A 22,377-nucleotide genomic window follows, 5' to 3' on the forward strand; every position below is an offset into this window, starting at 1 on the left:
TGAATTTTAGCATCACTTCAGGACTTATTTATAACGCTGTTTTGTTAACTGCTATTTGTAGGTGTCTCTTTTCTGCCTTCAATGGGGCTGTGGTTTGTAGAAACTATATTTCATATTTCTTTGCAACAAAGGTAGTTGGATAGATTTTCAATAAACACTTGCTGAATTAAATTAGACTTAATTTAATTTGGTGTCTGTCACAGTCTGGAATACTATACCAGGAAACATGTCTAAAATGTGAAGGAGACAACACTAGAGATTTCATATGATTTGGGGTACCAGTGGTAATGGTTAGGGTCTGAAGTCAGCACTGAACATAAGAGCTGTGTATGCTCAAAATTTTCCTCGTTTTGAAGACATCATATCAGTTTGCCAAAAGACCAACTCAGCAAGCTTTTCCTCTAGCATTAGACCAAATCTTGTATCTTTGGCTGAAGATCAGAGAAAGGACTTGGCTTGAATTTGGTGGCCATATTGTAGGACAAATACAAATCTTTAAATTCTAAAATCACACTTGACCTGACAAGACAATCATGTGAGAAACTAAGGAACCAAGATCTACTGTGGAAATAGCGTATTTCCTTTACCCATCTCACACTCTATGTGGAGGCATGTACCCTTTCTCTGAAGTGGCCTATATGATTTGATTTATTATTGCGTGCTCCTCATTTTCTTTTGGTTGAGCATGAATAGTTGATTTCGCATAAGTGTATGTATGATGAACTTGTGCTGTACTCCGCTCATTGGCAAGTTAACTCATGGATCTCATTATCCTTCCTTAGATAACATAGTGGATCAAAGTATAAGAACAAGGAGGGTTTAAGTCAATTCACACATATCAGAATTCTTAAGAGACAGACACCTTTACAAAATACTTCTCAGTGGTGTTACTGCCCAGAAGAAATACAGATGTGCCTACTCCTTCACTCCCACATATTTCCGCAACCCCACCTATGTGTGCACATTCCTCACCCCGCCAAAGACTCCTGTGAACATTTATTGTTTTTTTCTCATTCCTGTCCCTGTTCACACCATTCTCCCCACAGCTGTCATCTCCGTGTAGGTAATCGCTTGAACTAGTTTCTTTGCTATCTTTCTTGAACTGATTTATGCAAATACAGGAAAATAGGAATAGATAACCTTCTGTTTCCCCTTTTTCACAGAAAATGTAGCATGTTTTATAGTTTTGCACCTTACTCTTTTTGTATAACACGGTGTCCTGTAACTCTTTCTATATCATTAAAAAGAAAACCATAAATTTTCAATATCACTGCGTAGTATTTTGTCATATGTGGATGTGCCACAATTTATTTAACTAGTATTCCTTTGGACTGATACTTGGTCTTTTTCCTCCTCATTTTTCTTCCTATTATGAACAATAAACAATGCTACATGTATAACCTTGTCCACATGTCATTTCTGACATGTGCATATTTATCTGTAGGATAAATTCCCATAAGAGGGTCTGCTGTCTCCGAGGATGATTGCATTTGTAACTTCGATAGATTGTGCCATATTCCCTTCCATAGATATGTACCATTTTGTAACACCAGCATGAATGTATGAAAATGCTTGCTCGAATTGCAATTCTTAAAATCAAATATAGAAATGGAGCTTTTAGGGATAATGGGTTCCACGAGCTCACTCCACTGTGCTCAGAAAAGTCCTATTTCTATAAAGACGATAGACACAAGGAATAAAATTGATAAAGATGACATCTACCTACTGGCTTTGAGGCTTTATCCAGGCTCAAATTAGGAAAACCTGGTGACGAATGTATGAGGAAGCCCCTTCATTATGCTTTCATAGGGGGCAAACCCCCATGCTGTAATTCAAGTATCCTGTCTCCTTAACATGTATCAGCATCATAAACAGGGCCCCTCTAGTGACTAGAACAATAAGACTGACTTCATTTCAAGAGGCCAATAGCTGCCTGGCCCAGGACAATGGAAGGGTAAGTGGTTTAGGCTTTGGAATTAGACCCGCTTAGATTCTAATTCATAGCTACCTTACCTCCTGTGGGTAAGTCATTTCGGAGACTGGAGGCTGTTTTCCAGGCATTAAAATGGGGATACTAATTCCCATGCCTTTTTGGACTGTTGTAAGATTAACTGGAATGATATTTGGGATAGTGTCTAATATATAATAACATTTAACACTGAATTTCCCTTTTGCCTTTCTGAAAGTAGCAGAGAATTGGGAAGAAAAACCCCCAAAGGTCTCTCTCAACCTGAAACTGTGTGCCCCAATTTCCATATATTAAATCTCTCTTACCTTACTCATAGAAGAGGCTCTAAAAATCTATTTACTATTATAGTGCATGTAATTCCAACATGCTTTGTGGTTTGACTTCCCAGCCTATGTCAAAGTGGAAGTAAAAGGAGCCAAAGTTGTTACCTGACTGAACTACAAAAAGCAGAGATTTTAAAAAAAATGTTATTTAGAAACAACAAGAACAAAAGTATCCAGTAGGCCTGGGGTGGCTCCTTAGTAGGCTCATGGATAGACAGAGCCTCTTAGCATAAGGCTACCTTAAGGTCAGGTCATTAAGAAAAGGTTAACTGGTGTGCTCTTCAGAAAGCAGACCTGTGGTCAATGAATTTCTTTTTATTTATTTCTTCCCTATTTACTAAAGAATAAAGAATCAATACATTTTACAACATCAAATGTAAAATACAATTTTGGGGGGGCATTTGAAAGGGTAAATTTCAGTTATCTCAAAAATTAATTCACTTACTTAATCAAAATTTATTGAGTGCTCACTATGTGTTCAGCATATTGCTAAGCTCTGGACTTACTTGACATGCCTAATTTCTCCAAAATTCTGGGTAAAAAAAAAGTATTATTCATAGCACAGTCCAAATTTATGTTAACCTTTCAATGAGTCTTCATGATAGTTTTATTATCATTGTAACTGATCTTAATTTTAGAACCTTCTGGGTTCTACAATGCAACCCTTCCACAGAAGTGAGAATGATAAAATTGAAATAGCAAATGTAAAGTGGAAATCACTAGTTAGTCTGCAAATCTTATATATCTACTTGAAATTTCAATTGTGATAAACCCTTTTGATTCAGTCTCATTTGTCAGCTTTATACAGTGAATGTAATTTACTTAGCTAATTTCACTATTAGATTATGTTCTTTCAGGGCACAGAGAAATAGGAATCATAAATATGCCATTGCTGCCTGCTTTTGTATCTCATTTCATAGCCTCACAGGCTTAAACAGAGAAAATATACTTGAAACCACAAATTAATTGTACCTGTTTCCTAGAAGTTTTTTTCAAAATGCCTTCATTGGAGTTACCAAATCTACTGAATGACAGAATTTAAGTAACTGTATGTTGGTACTATACAAACATAATCATGATAGCAATAATAATAAAAATAGCAGTTATCATTTATTTAGTACTTACTACTTATCAGGTATCATGTTGAGAGTTTCAAATGGATTACCACTTTGAATCTACCCAACAACTTTTTGGAGAAGGCTCTGTTATTATTTCCATCATACAACAGAGGAAACTGAGGTTTAAGGAGGTTATCTTGCTCACCTTATTCATGTTAAAGAACAAAAATTCGACCATGTAAATGCAAAGATCTAATTGGTTTTATTAAATGATTCATGAATTCAGCAGCATCCCATCTAGCAAGTAGAGGGGAGCTCCAAGGAGTTCCACAGAATGGAAGGTTTTTATAGGAAGGAGGGTGGGCAAGAAAGTTACTAGCAAAAGAAAAGAGTTTTACCAGGCAAGGTCACTTTGCCTTAGCTGCAAGGGCAGGGGTTCTTATTAGGTAGATTACCTCATTTTCCTCTGGGGAAAGAGAGGGTCCATGTGACAAATTACTTCATTGGTGCTGCTCAGAAATTTCTGACTGGTTAAGACTACATTTCTGGGGGCGGTTGAAACTGCAGTGAGATATTAAGCTCTGGTTTGGTGACTTGGCTTGAGTGACACCATTTTGGGCCTGTGGTTTCCCTTTTACCATTCACATTATTATTTTAGTGGAACTGGGATCCAGACCCAGGCAGTCATAATCTATACTTAATCTGTCTTTCTAAGATGTTATTAATACAAATTTGGTAAAGAAATAGAATGCCATCTATATGAGGAAGTATCCTTACCTGTTGGCTATAAGTTTGACTACCATAGGAACAAAGAGGCTTAAATCATAAAATGAAATAAAAGGACAGTTATGTGAATTGTTTTCAAAAGTAGATTTTGGAATTACTTCTTCCCCCTTTCCCCTTACCTCCCTCCCCAATGGCCAGGGTAAAAATTCTCTATGAGTACTTCCTGTAAAGTCTTTATAGGATTTACCTTAACATAAATACTCATGAAAAGTTGTGTCCTAAAATACAGAATCCTTGTTTTCCCTGCCATCCCCAAATAACTAGGTGCTATAGTGTTAAATACCATACACCTCAAAATAATCCTGAAAATATCAAAGGCAGGGCAGAACTTCAGTGCAAATATTACCTAATTTGTCCTCAGCACTCCAAAGAAAGTGATGGTATTCTTAGGTTTCACTGAAGAGAAGTAGACAGAATCAGAAAAATAAGTACAAAAATCTGGTGCGGTCAAAGAGAGAATTCAGGGTTTAAAACATTTTTTTAAAACTTTCAAATGTTTCTTTCACTTGATCAGTAACAACTGTAACCATGTAGTTTGCTTTGTCTGACTTCAAACATACTTTCACTAGAAGATCATTGTAATTCAAATCCACTCAGTGGTGCTTCACTTTTGTAATTTGTTAAGATTAAGTAGTGTACCTTGCACCTGTTTTAATGATATCTCACATTGATAACATTTTCACTCATTTAAAGCCATGTTTACTGATAGAGCTTTAGCACCAAAAAAAATTCTAAAAGGCAGTCTTTACACATCCAAATAGCTTGAACAAGTAATTGATACAGCTTAAACCCTGGCTAGTTCTGAATTTTACAAATTAAGGTCACATAATTTTAAAATCACATACTTAAAAAAAAGTTGATAGAAATGCATTTCAATGATGAAGAAAATATTCAAGGTCACTAACGCCAATTCAATCTTTGCTCTGACGTTCAAGAGGCAATAGGCTGACTTTTAACTGGACTTTGTTGTTTTCTTAAGGAAATGATGGAAACTTTATTACTAGAGATGGTAAAGTTGTTAATGACAAGAAAATCAGGGGGTCAACAGAGGAAAGAGGTGTCCAAATACAAGTGAGAATCAGTAAGTTGTATGTGGGAAACTAAACTGACTTATGTAATTTCTCAAGACCCCCAAATAAGAAAAAAGTAAGACAGAATTTTGAGAGGAAAAAAAAACCCAAAACAACCAAAGAGGTGAGACACAGCCATTTTGATGGGGGGGAGCCTAACAACTCAATGAGGTCATCCTATCTCCCGGAAGTGACACGTAATCACCTGCTTTGCACTAGCTCCGCCCCTTCCCTCAGAGGTCCCGCCCCTCCACCAGCAGCCGGGAGGGTGTTTAGGGGGCGTTTCTCCAGGAGGAAAGCTGTGAGCTGCGACGCTGAGGAAGGGGACCCCAAAACGTCTGGCACTGCCCCCTCCAGGGATCACTTTGGACCGCATCACTCGGCCCAGCGGGATTCAGAAACGCCGAGGGGTCAACCTGATGGGTTTCGGGGTCAACGGAAGAGGGGAAGGGGAGCCCTGGCGGGGAGAACCCCCCGGTCCCCCGCCCAGCAGCTGAGGCACAGGAGGGCGGCCATCTTGGCCGGGAGGGTAGGGCTGGGGAGCTGCGGGCGCCGTGCGATTGGGGGGCTCGCCCGGAAGTGACGCCAACTACCCGGAAGCGGAGGGGGTTCCCTGGCCCACTCCCCCCTCGTTCGTTTGCTCCCCCGCTTCCTCCCCGCCCCCCTTCCTCTCCATTCGTTTCCCCCCTCCCCGTTCCCTGCCTTCTTCCCCCCCCCACCCGTCCCTCCCCCCCAACCTCCGGAGCTGGGAAGAGAGTCAAGATGGCGGCGAAATCCGATGGCGGTGGCGTGGGGGTGGGCTTCGCCCAGCTGCACAACCTGGACGAGGCGGTGGGCAGCGGCGGCGAGGAGGACGGGGAGCCCGGGGGAGGCGGCTGCGGCGGCGGCGGCGACGGCAGCGAGCCCGGCGAAAGCAGCTCGCTGCACATCTGCCACTGCTGCAACACCTCCTCGTGCTACTGGGGCTGCCGCTCTGCCTGCCTGCGCTCCCTCCTGGGCAGGAAGCCGCGCCGCAGCGCCGCCGCCGCCGACGGGGGGGACCAGCCGCTGCAGCCGCCCGCTGCCGCCGGCGCAGACCACCCCCCCCCGACGCCTGCCACTCGGCCGCAACCACCGCCGCCGCAGGTGGAGCGGCCGTGGCTCGACTGCCTGTGGATCGTGCTGGCGCTGCTGGTCTTCTTCGGGGACGTGGGCACCGACCTGTGGCTGGCCCTCGACTACTACCGCAAGGGGGACTACGGCTTCTTCGGGCTGACTCTCTTCTTCGTGCTGGTGCCGTCGCTGCTGGTGCAGAGCCTGAGCTTCCGCTGGTTCGTGCAGGACTACACGGGCGGCGGGCTGGGCGCCGTGGAGGGGCTCAGCAGCCGGGGCCCCCCCATGATGGGGGCCGGCTACGGCCACGGCGCGGCCCGCGGCGGCCCGGGCGTGGGGGTCTCGGCCACTCCGGGGGCGCAGCGCCTGTGCCGCCTCTCCGTGTGGATCTGGCAGTCGGTCATCCACCTGCTGCAGATGGGGCAGGTGTGGAGGTAAGAGCACTGCGGGGGTGGGGGTGGGGGCCTGGGCAGTCGGCCCTGCGGAGGGCCCCGCGGGCGAGGCCAGAGCCCTCCGAGCGCGTTCCACCCTCGAGGTGCCTCGCAGTTGGGCCCCTCGGACGGGTCCGGCCGGAGGTCTTGAAGGAGGGGTTTGCCGCGCACTTCCCCTGTCGTCTCAAAAAGACCATCGTTTGATCTGGATTCCTGGCCACGCCTTTTGGCCCTGGGAGGCCCCAGTCCCGCTGTTTGTCTGTCTGCTTCCCGGGTTCGCACTTCCCGATACCCTGCCTCATCCTTTCCTTCCCTCACATCTCTGTAGACCTTTGTATTCCCGATGTCCCTTTCCCCTGTATCCCAAGGTAACCAGCCGTTAGCGCTTTTTATCTGCACCCCAGCTCGTCTCCTGGGGGGAACCTTCCTTCTTCCAGCCGGTTTTGCACTCGGTTTCGTCCCCCGGTGAGACATCTTCCCTCTTCCCCCGTCTTCTCTCCGCAGTGGCCTGTGTGGGGCCCTGCCTCTCCTTTTAGCACTCCTTTATTCCACGCTCCCTCCCCCCTTCCTGCAATCCCATCCCCTGCAAATGATTCCAAACCTCTCCCCTCCTTGAAGGAAAAACGACTTTTTCCCCCCTGTATTAGACGTGCCCTTTTCTTGGTGACAGGTAAAATTGTGTAGTATATGGTAGGTGTAAGCGTTTGTTTTTAACTCTCACCTCCAGAAAGTCAATTAGCCACCTGGATACCTATTTGGAGGAACATTGTTTTCTATAGCCAGGCCACAGTGCGTAGGTGATTTATGTTTACACAAGCCCCAAGCGTGGCCCTGCGGCCCTTTTCTCTTTTGTAAATTTCCCCTGTGCCTGGTAAGTCCTCAAAAACCACTTGCAGATGTTCTTTTGGCTACTAACCTTAACTGGCTCAACTAAGGAAATGATCCCGTTAAAATCTTGATAAATCAGTGCCCTCCAACTTAAATCAGCTTGAGTGTATTCTGGAAACTGAGTTTGTAGGTAAACATTTGCAAGAGAAACAATCTTAACTGAAGATAAATTACACAGAGCTCTTCGGGTACATTGCTTCTGTGAGAAGACATTTTGCCTAGACTGCCCAACTTCGTAGGGGATGTTAGGTACTCTGTATTTCAGTTAGCCGGAATGTACTTAGGTTAACTGAGGTGAAAATTGTCTTTTGAATTGTTTGTCCAGATCTCTCTTCAGAGTTTTAAATATAAACGTTTCAGAAAGCATGGGATTGAGTTACATCAAATCATGAGAATGAATGCAAGAACTTTGTCCTATAGAATTTATATGCAAATTCAGGATGGGGTTCTTGATTTTCCTGGTGCTCCCAGGCTTGTTTATTGGTCTTCCTAGATTGAACCAAGCAGACTTTTTTCTTTTTCCCTAGCTGTATTTGTCTGCAAATAATTGGTTTTCTGCTGGTAACTTTATAAGAAGGGGGAAGGGGGAAGGGGGATAAAATAGGGGAAAAATGATTAACTTTTGGCAATTTTGAGTGTAGCTTGGGGTCAAGTAAAATTTTGAAACATGTTTTGAACTTGAAATCTAAATCTAAAAACATCTCTGAACACCCAAATCCATATTGAATCAAATGTAGTGTGTTTGATACTGGGGATACTTTTTTTGATTTCTTGTAGGTTGGTAAGATGCAAAAGAATGAAGGGGCAGAGGGAAAAGAAGAATGGGGAGGAGAAGGGTTTTGAAATGCTAGTAAAATTTAACAGCATGTATTTAGTAACTAGGTTTCTTCTAAAGAAGCCAAAGTCCCCTGTCTCTCCCTGTCTTTGACTCCTAAGTGTAGGCAGTCAGAATCTTGGTGTCAGTTAAAGTTCCTGAGAGATTTATTTTTAATGTAATCCATCCTAGATATTTATTAGCAGTTAAGCTTTTTGGACATAATGAAATAGAGTTCAGTTTAACGAATTTTTTAGGCAGAACAATTTCCCTCCACTGACTTCAATCTTAATTGTATTTGGGCAAAGTAAGAAGTCCAGATTTTGGAACAAACTGAAAAGTACATTTTAAGTGTAAATTTAGGTTTTATAGTTGTTTGAAATAGGGTAGTGTATTTCTTTCCTGGATCTTTATTGAACTTTCAAGATTGGTAGTGGCATATGAATACATTTTAAAAAGATGCCTGTGATTTTACTATGTTTAATTTTTTATTTCAAGATTAGCATCTATGTCTAAATATTTCATGAAGTTTTGAAAGTATAAAGTATTCAAAGGTATGTGAATTCAGTTGTTATTCCAACATAGCTATACTTCAGAAGAAATATTTGCTGAAGAAGGATTTTATTTATTTCCATTTTTTTCGGAAACCTGGTTTTGCTTGAAATACTTGAGGAGTAGGGTCTGTTCTTAACTACCTGCTAGGCATGTGGCCTGTATTGCAGATCATTCATACGAAATGCTTTAGAGAATGGTTTTTATCTTTGTTTTGGTTTTAATTTCTTGGTAAACAGTTATTTATCAGTGTGTATAACCGTACATCATCTGAGTTTCATCTGCAGATTTTTGGGGGTTACAGTTGTTCCCTTAATTATGTTTGCTACTAAAATTTTGCTATTTCATGTGGTCATATGACAGAAAGGTTAAGGCCTACGAATTATATCACTGATTTGGGCCACATTTCTAAGAAAAAAATGTTGGGAAAGTTGTATTATGTTAAAACTGATTCCACTAAACCATAAATACTGTCTCTTCACATGCCTTTTTTTTTAAGCGTAAAGTTATCTGACTCTTGCCAGGACAAATCCCAGTGCTTATTTAAGAGAATTTAGTTTTCCTTGATAGTAAGGTGGTGAACTTCTGGGTGATGCCTTGCCTGTCGAGATGGAGCATATTTGATAGTTGTATCACCAAATGAGTTTAAAGAATATAAGAAAATATTTTTGGCTAGGCCAGAATTGGAGCATGGAAGAATAGTTGTCTGTAGGATGATTTGGTTTCGTGAACCTCCTTTTGCAGAGTGTTAGTGTGTGATTAAGGTCTATTTAATGCATGCTCTACCCTCACTGATTACTTAGCATGTAGCTTACAGTGTAGCTTTATGTGCTCTATTTTTCAGGTGCTTTTCCCAGGGATAGAAGGTATATGAGTCACTCATAACAGGAATATGAGTCACACCAGGCTTCAGTTTAGTGAAAGTGTTGTTATTAGAAAGTGTGATCATTTTCTTGGAGGGTTAGACCTTAGAAACAGTTTGATTTAGTTTGCATATTTGCATTGTTGTATGTAAGTTTTTTCCTTCGGTGTATTGGCCTTTGCTTTTGTGCTACCACCACCCTACTTTTGGTGGTGAGGGTGGTGAATGTGTTGGCAGTTCTCTGCAGTCGTGAAGCAACAGTTCTCTGACCGAAATTTCATCTCATGTCATGATACTGCAGCCAGATCATTAATCTCTCTGTTTATTTTCAGGATGTGTTTACACCCTTCTATTTCACAAAGTAAAAGAGGAATTTATGTAAAATCTTAATAGTATTAGCTCTTTTTAAAGTGAATATCAGCTGTCCTTTCTTTTGGGAGATGGTGTGGGGTGGAGGGTTTTCTCCCTTCAAGGGAGAAAAAAGAAAAAGGCGTTTCACATATAATGACTCAATCAAATCTGTGAACCGTCAAAAACTTTGTTTTCCCCAAATTTTTATTTTCTTCAAGATTTATTATTTGAGAGCGAGGGGGTGGGTAGTGAGGGAGCATGGGGAGGGGCACGGAGAGAGAAACTTTACTAAACTCGTTACTGAGTGTGGCGCCCTACACAGGGCCCCATCTCACAATGCTGATATCATGACTTGAGCCAAAATAAAGAGTTGGATGGTTAAGTGACTGTGCCACCCATGCCCCCCCCCCAACTTTTTCTCTTTTAAGACTGGCATAATGTAGGCATAGAGCTCTCTGAATCAGCATCAAATGTTGCTAGGCTGGTGAAAATGCTTTTTCATTACTCCTTCACCCCCGACCCCGCAAGATACAGGGATACTAGACATATTAAGGGCCTTTGTTCTTGTTGAATCTTTTGGAATACTGGTTCTTAACTCTGGTTGAGAATACAACCTACTATAGCTCTAAAAAAAGAAGAAGAACATACTGAAGGTCCCAGGGTGGGACCCACACAAGCTTATTTTTGGAAGCTCCACAGGTGATTACATGGGCAGCCAGGCCTGAGAAACACTTTTAGAATTGTTTCAGCTTATTCCATTTGAAGATTGTGGTTGGATTTGTGTTCTTAATAAATATGGTGGAACAATTGGGAATGGAATGATGTGGTACTATGAAGTTTGGTTTCTGGACACACTGTAACAAAAAAGATTTATCTTGGGAAGTGAGTGAAAAAGTACTTGGAGCTGTTGCAAGTGTATGTACTTAATGGTACTCTGTTTTTTTTTTTTTTTCTTTGAGCTGAGTATGGATCTTATTCTAAAGGATTCCTAAATTGAAAGCAGTCTTCAGTAAATGTAGCCCACTTCTTTGCCTTGTGTGTGATCCAGGTAGTACTTTTATGATTATGTTGCATGTAAAAGGTATATTAATTTTAATTTTGAAATGATTCGCAAGTAGGCTTGAGGTACACATAACTGGACTTAACAAGAGGTGTTGGACTAAGTGATCCATAATGTTTCTCTAGCTCTAAGATTTTGTGATGTAGGAATGGAAATGTTACCTTACAAACTAGGAAATTTTATTTGTATGGAGCCAGAGTACCAGTCACAGTCAAATGAAGATTGTATACATGTATTTGTATGCGTGTGTGTGTGTTGGTAGCTTTATATATCTGCTTATTACTAGATGGCATCTCAGTATTTTTAAAATAATTTTTTTCATTTTATCTATACATTTAATGGATTTCTGGTTCAAAAGAAACCCAGTGGGGGTTTTTTTGACGGTAAACTTAAGAAAAATTGATCTGAGAAAAGTAAATGTATTTGTGTAATCAAAAAATCCTGTGGAAAAATGTTGAGACTTATCAGAAAAATCAGAAAATGGGTGTGCTATAAAGTGTCAATAATTAGAACAATGTGTGGCTGGCAGAGGAATTAGGCACATAGGTAGAGAAGCAGAATAAAGAGTGAAGTGAATAGGCAGGTTTGTGGGAATTAAGCAGATAGATAATGAAGCATTTCTAATCCATGAATGGAAAAGAGGTTATTTAACAAATTATATTGGGGCAAACAACTACCCAAATGGGGGAAGAATTGATCTCTACCTTATATAACAAAAATTCTAAAAGAATTAAAGATGTAAACAGAAGATATTAAACCTAAAGGAAAATGTAGGATAATAATTTTTTAATTTTGCAGTGGGCAAGACCCTTTGATACCATCCAAGAAAAAAAAAAGGACATATAACAGCATAAGGTTGTCTTATCTAGTTATCCTTTCCCCTTCCCACCACCTGAAAAATCATAGAAATACATGATGAGGGGGAGTTATGTATTTATAGATAAAGAACCACTTCCTGAAGGAGAGTTGGCTATGAAGAGAGCCATCTCTGAAGAGTATTTCTCATTTTTGAGAGATTAGAAACAGTAAAACTTGACATTTATTGTGAATTTCCAAGGGAAGGTGGTGAAAAAAATGGCATACTTTGAGTAACATTGCAACTAGTGATGAAGGATAGGATTTCCAGAATGATCCAGAAACAAAAAGCATCAGACTCTGTAGGACAGAAGTCTAGCATTCTGGAAATCTAATAGGCAGAAGTCTTGTGTCAGAAGTCACAAGTAGTTCACTTCTGTCTTTTAACATTATTTACTTTGATTTTGCAAACTTTATCCAAAGTTAGGCTTATATAACTGATAAATTCTGGACTATTGCAAAGATTCTGTGGAATGCACAATAAACTGTGCCTTACATGTTGCCATTTTCACCCTGAGCTGGTTGCTTTTACAGTGTTCTCTCTGCAAACAAGTTTATGGCTAACAATTTATTCCCCATGATGTTGTATTTACTCATTTTCTTCTAGTTAGAATTCTGGATTTCTTATTTGTCTCGGAAAGTTAAAATCTAAAAAAATGTCCTGAGCATATAGCCTCATTTTAAAAGTTCAGTGACTTTTGGTATTTGATTAAAGACAATCCACTATTTATTGCTGTTGGAGATTTTTTTTTTTTTTAAGGTCAAGACATACGTAGCATGGTATAAAGGGAACACTGGAGTTAAGAAATCATGGTTCATCATTCTGCAAGTTAAAAAAGTCTCTGACCTTCATTTTCTCATATTTATCAAATGAGGAGTTGAAGGTAGTGATCTTTAAGGTCTCTTCTATTTTAAAAAGTTTATTATACCAGAGATATTAGCACTCTGAAGTTTTAAAGGAAAAATTTCATGCTGTAGTTGGAATAAATAAAAATTTAAAAATGTATAGGTTTCCCAGGAACTGCTTTGAAATTTTACTATGTGTTACTTTGGTGTACGAAACACATTCTCATTATTTTCAATAACTTTGCTACCTGTAGAGGCATTTTATATCTTCAGTTAATGTTAAAATTTATCGAAGTTTAGACTTTCTGAGGAATATGTTAATGCTGGTTTATTAGCTAATTTTGTGAATTTACAATTTCAGCTAAAATTAGTCTTTTAAAGTGCTCATTTTTGGTAATCTTCTGTTTTAAATTTTTTACTGTTAGATTAAGCTAAAGCAATGCATATATCTAAGTTACATATTTTGGAGGTTTTCTGAATTGTTTACTAAGATTAATTTTTTTATTGGGGAAGAACCTCTTATTTGATATGTATTCTCTAACTTTGAAAAGTTAGTGTTTGTAAATTTTTTTTTTTTTTTTTAATGATAGCTTCCATGTCAGTTGGGAGCTGTTTTAGGAAATAATTCCAAGTGAATTTTGGTTTTGTTTTTCTTAGATTAAGGTATAGGTACTTATTGGTTCCAGATGTATTTCTGGGTTTTGCTTGGAGGACTCACTGAATATTGTTACGATGACACTGATACATTTCTACATAAGATTTAACTTTAGATTTTTCTGTATGTCTAATGTGGGTAGATCTTGGTATATTACATTATTTTAACACATCTTAAAACAAACCACTATATCCTAAGGTATTTTGCATATTGCTAACAAAGTTTCCTGTATATCACTTTCATTTTGAAATACCAGTTTTTAAAATAACTTTTATCAAAGAATAATTGACATACAGTGTTTCACTAGTTTCAGGTATACAACAGAGTAATTTGATATTTCTGCTGTACATTACATTTCTCTGTCACATGTTTTTATAACCGGAAGATTGCACTTAATCCTCTTCACCTACATTGTCCATCTCTGTTCTCTGTATCTGAGCCTTTTTCTCTTTTGTTTTTTAGATTCCACATATATAAGTGAAATAATTGACTGACTTCTTAGCATAATGCCTTATAGGTCCATCCATGTTGTCGCAAATGGCAAGATTTCATTTTTTATGGTTGCATAATACACTACATCTTGTCTATCCATTCATCTATTGATGGATACTTAGGTTGCTTCCATATCTTGGCTATTGTAAATAATCCTTTAATGAACATAGGGATGCGTATGTCTTTTGAAGGTGTTTTTGTTTCATAGTGTTTTTGTTTTCTTTGGATGCATACCTAGAACTGGAATTGCTGGATAGTATGGTAATTCTGTTTTTAATTTTTTAAGGAACCTGCATACTGTTTTCCACAGTAGTTGCACCAATTTACATTCCTACCAACAGTGCTTGAGGGTTCCCTTGTCTCCACATCCTCACCAACACTTGTTTTTTTCTTCTCTATTTGATAATAACCATTCTAACAGGAGTGAGGTGATATCTCATTGTGGTTAATTTGCATTTCCCTGATGATTAGTGAAATTGATCATCTTTTTGTGTGTCTGTTGACTATGTGTGTGTATTTGGAAAAAATGTCTATTCGGGTCCTCTGTCCATTTTTTAATTGGAGTTTTTATCTTTTTTGCTGTCGAGTTGTAAGAGTTCTTTATATATTTTAGATGTTAACACCTTATTGGATATATCATTTGTGACTGTCTTCTCCCACTGTTTTTTCATTTTGTTTGTGGTTTCCATTGCTATGTAAAAGCCTTTTTTAGTTTGATGTAGTCCTATTTGTACAAAAGCTTTTTAGTTTGTTGTGATCAAAGCTTTTGAGATATTTTGGTCTTTTTTTTTTTTTAATTGTGAGGACGCTATTTCTGTTTTATTTTGGTTTTCAATTTATAGAGCATGGACTATATGCTCATTACCCATTTCTAGGAAGAAATTTGAATATTCAGTTCACAGAAAGGTAAGCAAGTTTTCTTTATAGCACTCTTGGAAGGAAAGTAGAGTTGATTATTATTGTTTACCTTGGGGAGATGCTCTCAAGGAATCATATGTACATGAAATAGAAACTTTCTCTTTTAACCATTATGCCCCTTTTCAGTCCATCTGAAATACACTGGACACATGAAGAAAGATGGCAAAGGTGAGGAAGATACCAAATCCATGGCTTGGGAAGCCTGCCAATAAAATAGAGCTGGCGGGGAATTAAGAACCCAAGCCCTTCCAGACAGCAGACACACTCTACTTTCTTCTTTAACTGTGTTTCTTAGAGTGGTCAGAGAACATCTTGTATTGTAGGATAGGCCCAGGGCTAGTCGAAATGCAGATTTGTGGGCTTACTACACTACATGCTTAAGGAATTAAAGTCTTAGGGAGTTGGGCCAGGGAATGTGTATTTTTTCTTGTTTTCATTAGGGAAACTTTTTTTTTTTTTTAAAGATTTTATTTATTTATTCGACAGAGATAGAGACAGCCAGTGAGAGAGGGAACACAAGCAGGGGGAGTGGAGGAGGAAGAAGCAGGCTCATAGCGGAAGTGGGGCTCAATCCTATAACGCCGGGATCACGCCCTGAGCCAAAGGCAGACGCTTAACCACTGTGCCACCCAGGCGCCCCTCATTAGGGAAACTTTTAAGCATACAGAGAAGTAGAAAGGATAGTATATTGAACACCTGTTACCATCTACCTGGTTTCAGTAATTAACATAGATATCTGTCAGCGTGTGTTTGTGTTGTAACATATGAGGTTTCACCATTCTATACTTCAAATACTAAATAATAGAATATTTCTACATAGCTGTAATACCATTATCCCATCTAAGAAAATTAACAATAATTCAATAATTATTCCATAATTTTATAGAATCATGTAGTAGCTGCTTCATATTCACATTTGCCCATTTGTCCCCAACAATTTCTTTTATAGGTTTTCTCCTCTCCGAACAGGGATTTAGTAAAAATTCACACATTACTTTTGTTTCTGTAACTCTAGAACAATTCTTTTAATTTTGTTTTTTTCCCTCATGACATTGACTTTGCAAAGTCTAGGCCAGTTTTCTTATGTTCTGTATTTTGGATTGCTTAATTGTTTTTCCAAGTGTTGTCTGACTTACGTGTTTTCTGGGTAAACTTGAAGGTGTATCTAGGTGCTTGGTTTTATTCAGGCTACGTATTTGTGCCCAAAATACTGCTTCCTACTTCTTATTTGCATTGTATCAGTAGGCACATGGTACCTGGTTTGTTGCACTATAAGTGGTGCTAAATTTTATCTCCTAATTAAGATCCTGACTGCCAGATTTTTCTGTATAAAGGTACATTTTCCCCTTTGCAATCAGTAATCTGTGAGGTCATAGTTTGGCAACGTGTCAGTGTTTTGTTTCCTAGCAACCTTTTACCTACTGGCATTAGCCATTGAGAATCCTTGCCTGTTATCAATTATGAAATTGTTGGTGCGAGGTGGGATTTGTATTTTAAACAAGCTCCCTAGGAATTCTTAACTGTCTTTATTTGTTTATTTTTTAAAATATTTTATTTATTTATTTGAGAGAGAGCTGCATCCAAAAACACAAGCAGACTCTCCGCTGAGCAGGGAGCTTGATGTCATGGGGCTTCATCCCAGGACTCCGAGATCATGACCTGAGCTGAAGTTAGACACTTAATCCACCTAGGCACCCAGGCAACCCTCTTACCTTCTTTAAAGTTTGAGAGCCATTACTCTAGTGGAGTAAAAATTTTTTACCTGAGAGTAAAAAATACCAAAAGTCTGTCCTGAAGAAGTTAGTATGAATCTAGGCCCTGATGGGTTTTCGATGGGTTGTCAGTAGATGGAGTTTAAGCATCATGCTAGTTTTGGAGGAACAAAATTCAAGTATGTCTCGTGTTTCTCATATGTAATAGCAATCAATTGAGGTAAGGACTAACAGATATGTATAAACTATTTGTATGACTAAAATTAAAGGAAGGTGGATGAGGGTTATAAAGATTACTAAGGAGGAAAGGAAACGATTGAAAATTCTGTTTTTACAAATACTGTCTCATTTAAATTTTAATGAGTTTTTGAGCCCTTTTTACAGATCAGTAAATGGGTTTAGAGAGGTTAAGTAATCTGATATTACTGGTAACTAACTGGAGAAAGGTTTTGAAGGCAGATCTCACTGATGGCAAAAATATGTGCAGTTGTCTTCATCAGACTTCTCTTGTAATGATCAGAAGTCTCTTCTCGCTAATTACTTTGCTTTACTTTGGGACTTTGCTGTTTGGCTTATTGAAAGTGGAGAAATCATATTCTTGAACCATTGGGGCCTCTAGATGTAAAGCTAAGGTCTTCTGAGACTTGTGATTTCTAGTCTAACGTATTAAGCTCTGCAGAGAGTGGGGTAGGCAGTTAGTTGATTGTAACTGCTAATGTGATTCGAGCAGCTGAGTAGTACTGTTAGGTCTATATCCTTAGGAAATTATTTTCTGTACTTTACCGTAATATCTTTCTCAGGGTAGATGCACTTTCCATCCCTGTGATTTCCACATCACAGAAAGGACTGTGCAGGGTTGGCCACACCCTTTTGGCCCCTCTTTATCCTTGCAGGTCCCAGTTTAATACTGCACCCATATGTTGGTTCTTTGGTGACCTGTTGGTCACTGAGAGCAGCAGCTCTTAAGATCCCTAAGGTTATAAAGCAGTTGTTTCCAAACTTTGGCTGTGCATGGAATCACCTGGGAGTTGGATATTTGAGTACCACCATTACAGATTATGATGCAGTAGGGTGGCAGGGCCTTGGAATCTCTATATTTTAAAAGCCTGTGTGTTCACAAAGTTCCTCCAGCAGTGCACAGAGATGAGAACCACAGTTGTATAGGCTGCCTTTTACCAGTATTTGCAGTGGTAGTTTGCAAGGGGAAGAAGTTTCTTTTAGAATCGCTTGGGGAGTTTGTTATAAACTTAAGCACTGGGCATACTAGGTCTAGAGAGGTGGAAGCTGTGATGATGATTTTAATGGATCATACCAGTATTTAAACAATCTCTGATTGGACTTTACTCTTAGTTGGAATGGGTTGGTAAAAGTGTGTATTAATCAGATAGTAGCTAGATTTGCCACATATTATGGCATATGGATTGCCATATACTAAAGATTTAGAATATTGTAAATACATTTAACTTTAAAACTGTATGACATATAATTGAATATTCTGTTGATTCAGAAGCTTCTTTGAAGTTTGAAGTATTTCAGGATCGTTATTAGTGTGAATTACCATTGCTGATGTTCCAGAAGTGACAGGTTAGAGTGGTGGAGATTGATAGTCAATTCAGAGTGAATTTCATGTCTTGAATTTTCAGAAATGTTCTATTTGTTGAAATCCGTGCCAGAGATAGGATTCCTAAAAAGAAACTGGTGAATGAAAGGGGGGAAGTGACCTAAAAGGTATTAAAGGAGTGTCATTAGAGACAGGAATAAAGGAAGCAGAGAAGAAAAATGACTTAACTACATTTTGCTTGATAGATTTGTGGGCAGAGGGTGGATAACTAGAGGAAGGGATGGGAAGGGGTCATCCAGTGTTTTCCTCTGTTACTCCATGTTGGTAGGATATCAGTACAGTGGATCAGCAAGGACCCCTAAAATTTGCACATACCCAAATAACATCCCTTTGGGCTCCATCTGGGAATGCACTGTGGCAGTGGTGAGAAAACTCAGGCTCCTTGTAACTGGGAAGCTTGGGGTCAGAAGTCCTAGGGGAGGCAATGGCTGGCAGAAATGGGACACAGAGTATATGGGCAAGTACGGTGTAGACCGGATTCGATCCGGGATCAAAATGAGCAAAACTCCCAAGTCTGTCATTTTGTTTGGTTATAAGGAATGCGGCTTGGAGTATTCAACTAAATAGTAGTTCTAAAGAGCCTTGTCTATGTAGGATGCTGCCATTAGGCAGTTTTCATCAAAGCTGACTCTGAAGGGAATCATTATGCCTTCTAAAAAGAAAATTATATTTTCAAAATTTAAGCAATTTTAAATGGTTTTGCTTAGATCTAGTAGGTGATGGTGTACCTTTGGATTGGAAGAAAAGAGAAGCTACCTGAAGGATTTATTACTCTGCAGATTAAACAAAATTATCAAAATGAAGCTGAAGTAAAAGCGATTACATTGTAAATTTGGAAGACTAGAGTTGGAATATGTTTGTAGCATTTGTGGACTATATTTATGGTTTTCACTGTTTGATAGGGCCCACAGGATTTTTAGGTAGTATTTTAGATGTAGCAGTCTAGGATTAAATGAGATGGTGTTTGTCAGACATGTTAAAGGATTTTGAATGGGGGCTCCGTGAAGTTGGATTGTGTCATTTTGCCTGTTTGCATGGAATGTGCAGTTCACTATCTTGGTTAGTGGGATACACTCATACCTAATGTGATATATACGTTTCTGAAAAACCTCTTATTCTGCAAAAATTCATGCACTAAAACTAACAACTGTGGAAAAAAATAGGATTAAGGCTAGACTACTTAAAACTATGGAAGTCTGTAACCAGAGCACTAACAAAAACAATGACAATCCAGATAAAAACACCAGTACAGTAGTATGGGTGACATTTGTACTCCACACCAAGATGATTCTCAGCCTTGGGACATATTTTTCTTTGATAGTAGATTCTTGTAGCTTCTGGCTTCTATTGGAGGCCAGTTTTACCATAATTAAAGCTCTGATGTAAGGTGTAACCTTCTCGTGTGTCCACCACATCACAAGGTAGTGGTAAGCATGGTGGGTACTGAAGCCGCTAAAGCAACCACCACTATTTGTACCAAAGGAACGTAAGACTTGGTAAGATTCTCACCAGTTTTCTTGGAGTCTTCATTCTGTTTTTCCTTCCACGTTTTTCCCATTATTTGTGAAATATCTTGCCCTTGATAGCTTCAAAACCTTCCCTCGCTGGGAGGAATCACTCATGAGCCAACACTACTTTCCCATTACGCTGTTGTCATTCCCATTTTGCCAGTCAGGTGTGACGGAATCCATGTTACAGAAGCATACATTTTGCCATAACTGACGTATTTCTGAGTCTGCGACGGTGTCAAGATGTAGCTCTTGAAAATACCAAGGTTCTACTGTTTTGGAAATTCCTAGTTTTGGAGATACCAGTGTTTCAAGGTTAAGTGAAATTTACTACTCTTCTCGTGCTTCGTTGGCCCTTACATACAATAGAGAAGTAAAGAGGGGCTATTTTAACGCATTTTAAAATTTCTGCTTCTGTAATGTAGTCATTGGATGGAATGTGGTAATGTCTCAATGCCGCATCATTTGAGCTACACATGTGGAGCAGGAATGATTTTAAATTTTGGTTCATTTGAGATGTGGTTATAGTGAGCTTTTAAATTAAAATTCATCTGAGCATACAGTAAACAGAAAAAGGAGCAACAGTAGCCAGTTGTCAAGGAAAAGACTGATGGCTAGAATAAACAGACGGCTTTCAGCAATATAAACATTCTGTTTTCATAGAGTTTTTTTTTTTTTTTTAAAGGATGATTGGGAGCATTTCCAAATTAAGTAGAAGTTAGTTAAATGTGGAAGACAGCAAATATACAACATTTATGTTAGTGACTGTTACAGCTTGTTTCCTCAGTTTAACTGTAGTAACAAAAATTTCTGTGGCTTAACACATTAGAGATGTATTGTTTCCTTTGGGTGGTCCTGACTGATAGTGGCTTTGACAGCCTTTAGGGACTCAACCGTCTCAGCATTCAGCCAGTGAAAGGAAAGAGAATATGGAGAAAGCATAATTCCTTCCTAAAAGTCCTGCCTTGAAGTGACACACATCACTTGTACTGACAGTCCGTTGTGAAGAACTAGCCCTGAGACTGTAACCAGATCAGGGGAGGCTGGGAAATGTAGTCCTGCCCAGGCAACAGCTTTGTACCCCAGAAAAGGAAGCTTACATTTGGATGGACAGATGCAGAAAGAAAGAACTTTATGGTTAGACCAGGTATCCTTCTGATTAATTGTGTGTGTGTGTGTGTGTGAGAGAGAGAGATGTAAATTGCTATTGATTAAACTATAGAAGAGACAGTTTCTTTTTAGAACTTTGATTTATGTTTTAATTCAATATTTTAGGATTTGTGAGCCAAGTCAGGCCTCTGACTCATTGCACCCTTTAAAAATGTAAAAACTATCCTTAGCCTGAGGGTCATATAAAAACAGGCCAACCCCTACTTTAATTGGTCAGGTAAAATAAGTAACTATTTAAATTAACCTTTAAAAATAACTAAGTTCAGACATTTTAAGTGTGATCCATAATAGATAAACTAAATTGAGATATAATGAAATAATATAACTAGAGTTTTAAATAATGTTTTTTCAGGTGAAATTTAATTGAGGCAAAAGTGGCCCTCATAAACTAAATAAAAAATGTTGTGGCCCTATATCTAACCCTCGTCAGTATTTCAAATTTTAAAAAGTAGTTCATCTGATTTAGGACAGTTTGGGATCTTGGTACGTGAGCACAGCTGATAAAACTTGAACAAAGCCATGTCCTGCCAATTTGGGGACCTTGTTGGGTGCTGTTCCCCTATAAGTACCCCTGAAAGTCACTTGTTTTTCATCTGTTAATTGTAGAGACCTCTAAATATATGTGTAAAATTCATACTTAAATTTGCAGTTTTATGCTAAGCGTTTATATTGCTAAAATTCCAGATTCTGTTTGTTAATAACCACTGGGATGGATTAAAATTATCTAAAAATTCCTTACAAAGTTGTTGAAGCATCTGAATATGATGTTGAAGCATCTAAATATGTTTTCATTGAAGCATGTCAGTATGTTTCATAAGTTCTTATTGAAATCCACAAAGTATTTTAAAGATAGAACCTATTACTCTAGTATTGAAGGTTTAATAGTCAACCGTTTTAAGATACTTATTGTATTAATTCCAAATATTATTTAGGTTACATTTTCTGGTATTCTTTCTTTTTTTTTTTTTTTTAAAGATTTTATTTATTTATTTGACAGAGATAGAGACAGCCAACGAGAGACGGAACACAAGCAGGGGGAGTGGGAGAGGAAGAAGCAGGCTCATAGCGGAGGAGCCTGATGTGGGGCTCGATCCCAGAACGCCGGGACCAGCCCTGAGCCGAAGGCAGATGCTTAACTGCTGTGCCACCCAGGCTCCCCTTCTTTCTTTTTTAAAAAGATTTATTTATTTATTTTAGAGAGTGTGAAAAGGGGGAGGTGCAGAAGGAGAGGGAGACACAATCCCAAACTCCACGCTAAGTACAGAGCCTGACGCAGGGATCCCAGGACCCTGAGATCATGACCTGAGGCAAAATCTAGAGTCGGCCTCTTAAACGGCTGAGGCA

The 22,377-nt window shown here is 39.1% G+C and overlaps 1 protein-coding gene across 1 annotated transcript in view; it reads left to right on the forward strand.

Moving 5' to 3' along the window:
• The first annotated feature begins 5,446 nt into the window (after positions 1-5,446).
• Positions 5,447-22,377, forward strand: part of XKR6 (XK related 6) — a 306,339-nt gene continuing 289,408 nt past the window's right edge. Inside the window, exon 1 of the mRNA XM_057310186.1 lies at positions 5,447-6,732. Coding sequence (XP_057166169.1) covers positions 5,969-6,732 — 764 coding nt within the window. The 5' untranslated portion in view covers positions 5,447-5,968. The remainder of the gene's footprint in view (positions 6,733-22,377) is intronic.

This window comes from Ursus arctos, unplaced genomic scaffold (assembly GCF_023065955.2).
Source record: "Ursus arctos isolate Adak ecotype North America unplaced genomic scaffold, UrsArc2.0 scaffold_11, whole genome shotgun sequence".
In the NCBI taxonomy this organism is placed as follows: Eukaryota; Metazoa; Chordata; class Mammalia; order Carnivora; family Ursidae; genus Ursus; species Ursus arctos.